General features: G+C 48.8%; 1 protein-coding gene across 2 annotated transcripts in view; it reads left to right on the top strand.

Moving 5' to 3' along the window:
• The window catches only part of HNRNPL (heterogeneous nuclear ribonucleoprotein L), a 19,655-nt gene that overhangs the window by 14,170 nt on the left and 1,354 nt on the right, over nt 1-4,131 (top strand). For both annotated transcript variants that reach the window (XM_023508219.1, XM_003802144.3), the window contains exons 9-10: nt 2,721-2,842; nt 3,165-3,366. In XM_023508219.1, the coding sequence (XP_023363987.1) occupies nt 2,721-2,842; nt 3,165-3,366 (324 nt within the window). The remainder of the gene's footprint in view (nt 1-2,720; nt 2,843-3,164; nt 3,367-4,131) is intronic.

Raw genomic sequence — 4,131 nt, forward strand, 5'->3', positions numbered from 1 at the left:
CCATAGCAACCTCAGGCTCTGGGTGTAAGACATTCTCTTGCCTCAGCCTCCCAAGTGCTGGGACTACCAGTGCCTGCCATGATACCTGGCTGTTTTAGAGATGAGGTCTTGCTCTGGCTCAGGCTGGTCTCAAACTTGTGAGCTCAAGCATTTGCCTGCCTCGGTCTCCTAGAGTGCTGGGATTTCAGGTGTCAGCCACTATGTCTGGCCCTAGGGGAAAAAAAACATTTATTTATTCATTTATTTTTTGCAGTTTTTGGCCGGGGCTGGGTTTGAACCCGCCGCCTCCAGTATATGGGGTCTGCACCCTACTCCTTGAGCCACAGGCGCCGCCCAGGAAAAAAAACATTTAATACGGCCTTAGAAACACACCATGATCTGGTGATAAAACAAAATGTTGTGTCCCTGTACTACTACCCTCTGGCTTGTATGTCATAGGGAAGGAATAATGGAGGGCAATTGAAGTTGATCCCTTAAAGGGAAGGACAAGAATATTCTTAGAAATATGTAAAATTTTGCCCATTATTGTTAAAGACCACCGTATAAGGATTATCTCCAGAAAACTTGAGTGATCCTGCAACACTGGGCTTTCCTGCCTTTTCTGGAACATTAGCCAGGACTGAGTAATGGCTGTCTGAGACCAGGTGGTTTTTTTGCTTACATCACATCCATCTGGATCTTGGAAGGCTTTGTGCAGCCCCAGGCTTGGCCCCTTAGTGATGGTGGAGCTGGTTCACTTGCAGTGTGCTTCCTGTAAACCAGGTTCTATTAGAGAGGTTTTACATGTAGTGACTTAATCTGTTGTTCACAGTATCCTTAGTAATTTTTTTGTTCTTTTTGAGACAAGAGTCTCACTATTATTTCCCTGGGTAGAGTGCCATGGCATCATGGCTCACAACAACCTTAAACTCTTGTGCACAAGTGATTTATCTTTCCTCAGCCTTCTAAGTAGCTGGGAATACAAGTGCCCACCACAACACCTGCCTTTTTTTTTTTTTTTTTTTGGAGACAGAGCCCCAAGCTGTGGCCCTGGGTGGAGTGCTATGGCATCATAGCTCACAGCAACCTCCAGCTCCTGGGCTCAAGCAATTCTCCTGCCTCCACCTCCTAAGTAGCTGGGACTACAGGTGCCTGCCACAACACCTGGCTATTCTTTGGTTGCAGCCGTCATTATTGTTTGATGGGCCCAGGCTAGATTCGAACCTACCAGCTCAGTTGTATGTGGCTGGCGCCTTAGCCACTTGAGCTACAGGTGCCGAGCCACCTGCCTATTTTTGGAGACAGGCTCTCACTCTTGGCTCAGGCTGGTCTCCCAACTCCTAAGCTCAAACAATCCACCTGCCCTCCAGAGTGCCAGGTTTACAGGCATGAGCCACTATGCCTTAGCAATTGTTAATGAGACAGTACTAGGAAAGGGACTGTAGGAGTTATAAGTAGGTAGCTCAGAGTTAAAATAGATGGGAGAAGTGAAGGTCAGAGATTGGCCCATGTTCACACAGCCTTTGTGTGGACCTGTATTCAGATAGCCTGGCTTCAGAGGCAGCATCACTCTGTTCTGTAGTACTTTTGTGTAGTAATCCATGTGAAGATTTTATGTTGTGACCGTAACATCTATCCATAAATATGGTGTCTGGGGGTGGTGCCTGTGGCTCAGTGAGTAGGGCGCTGGCCCCATATACCGAGGGTGACGGGTTCAAACCTGGCCCTGGCCAAACTGCAACAAAAAAAATAATTGGGCGTTGTAGCGGGTGCCTGTAGTCCCAGCTAATTGGGAGGTTGAGGCAAGAGAATCGCCTAGACCCAGGAGTTGGAGGTTGCTGTGAGCTATGCGACGCAAGGCATTCTACCAAGGGCAATAAAGTGAGACTCTGTCTCTTAAAAAATATATATATATATTGTGTTTGGGGCGGTGCCTGTGGCTCAGAAGTAGGTGCCAGCCCAGCCAAACTGCAACAAAAAAACAACCGGGCATTGTGGCCGATGCCTGTAGTCCAGCGACTAGGGAGGCTTGAGGCAAGAGAATCGCCTAAGACCAAGAGCTGGAGGTTGCTGTCAGCTGTGACAACACAGCACTCTACGGAGGGCGATAAAGTGAGACAGTGTTTCAACGAAAAAATAAAATAAGGCTCAGCGCCTTGGCTAAAGTGGCTAAGGTGCCAGCCACATATACCTGAAGTGGCAGGTTCGAATCCAGCCTGGGCCCACTAAACAATAGCCAGTGGCTATTTTTTGGTTGCAGCCAAGCGCCTGTGGTCCCAGCTACTTGGGAAGCAGAGGCGGGAGACTCACTTGAGCCCCGGAGTTGGAGGTTGCTGTGAGCTGTGATGGCACATCACTCTACTGGGGGACAGCTTGAGGCTCTGTCTCAAAAAAAAAAAAGATAAAATAAAAAATACAGTGTCTGTGTATAACAGACAAATTACATATGAATATGGCTGATTTTCTCGTTCTACATACTATGTTCTGTTGTGCTTCCTTAAAATACCCACTTGTGGGTTATGTGTGTCCTGCAGTTGGAACACTGCTTAGACCCTGCTTCTCCTCAGGCTGAGTACTTGCTGTGTGCCACACTTTTTCTGGTGGTCCTGGTTCCCGTTTCACGTGTAAGGAAATAGAAGCCTAGAGTAGGAGTTAACTTCTTTTCTGACTATTTGGGACAGGGTGGGAGAAGGACTCCTGGCAGCTGGGCAGTTGTGCTAACTGTGGCTGCTCTCCTCAAGGTGAAATTCATGAAAAGCAAACCGGGGGCCGCCATGGTGGAGATGGCTGATGGCTATGCTGTTGACCGGGCCATTACCCACCTCAACAACAACTTCATGTTCGGGCAGAAGCTGAATGTCTGGTAGGTGCTCTGCCTCCCCCAGGCTAAGGAGGGTTGGAGAGGGACTACAGAGAGAAAGGAAGGAGAGTGGGACTTAGCAGAGAAGCACAGTGAGGCTGAAGTATTTACTCAGGCAGGAATGGGGTGTGGCGGGTGTGTTGTCACATCTTCCTCTGACACTTTGGAAGAAAGTGGGTCAGTCTCACCTCAGTGGTAGGTCAGTTTTCTGTGAAAGTGCTATCAGATACACGCAGAGCCAGGCCAGCTTCTGCCAGGCTACAGCCGAGGTCTTCGCGAACAACTTTGGGTCTGACAATGGACTTCCTATTCTTCCCTCCTTCAGTGTCTCCAAGCAACCAGCCATCATGCCCGGTCAGTCATACGGGCTGGAAGACGGGTCTTGCAGTTACAAAGACTTCAGTGAATCGAGGAACAATAGGTTCTCTACCCCGGAGCAGGCAGCGAAGAACCGCATCCAGCACCCGAGTAATGTTCTACACTTTTTCAACGCTCCTCTGGAGGTGACTGAGGAGAACTTCTTTGAGGTGGGTGCCATGTGGTACTTCTGTGCCTGAGATGTCTGAGTAGGCCATTCATTTTAGTCCTTCATCAAATCACTATTAAGCTTTTCCTCTGCCAGGCTCTTGCCTGGGTGCTAGGGACAGAGCAGATACCAGGACAAATTGGGATCCCTGCTCTCAGTCTAGACAGAGTGAAAATGGCACTGGTAGAGTTCACCATGCAGCTGCTTTGCATCATAGAGCCCCATCTCAAAACATCCATGTAGTCAGGACTGCAGGATGTGTAGATAGCATCAGAGGGCAGGGCTTTGTAAAGGCTGGTCAGAGGGAAATAGGGCAGCTGGAGGAGGAGGAGGTGCTCCTGAGTTTGACCTTGCACTGGAGATGGTGCCCTTCATTTCAGCAATCATTAATGCTGATATACACCCAAATAGCTACTGAAGATAAGGAAATTAAACCACTTTCCCATTTTTGGTAACATAAGAGTAGTGTTGCTAACCTTTTTCATATCACAGGGACTAGGGCGTGTGATAAAATCTTGAAATCTTTTCTCTTAAAAATTTGAAATACTTGGCTCGGCGCCTATAGCTCAACTGGCTAAGGCGCCAGCCACATACACCTAAGGTGGCGGGTTCGAATCCCCAGCCCGGACTCGCAAAACAACAATGACGGCTGCAACCAAAAAATAGCCTGGTGTTGTGGCGGGCGCCTGTGGTCCCAGCTACCTGGAAGGCGGAGGCAGGAGACTTGCTTGAGCCCAGGAGTTGGAGGTTGCTGTGAGCTGTGATG

Source organism: Otolemur garnettii, unplaced genomic scaffold (assembly GCF_000181295.1).
Source record: "Otolemur garnettii isolate 467f Iridium unplaced genomic scaffold, OtoGar3 scaffold00233, whole genome shotgun sequence".
Classification (NCBI taxonomy): Eukaryota; Metazoa; Chordata; class Mammalia; order Primates; family Galagidae; genus Otolemur; species Otolemur garnettii.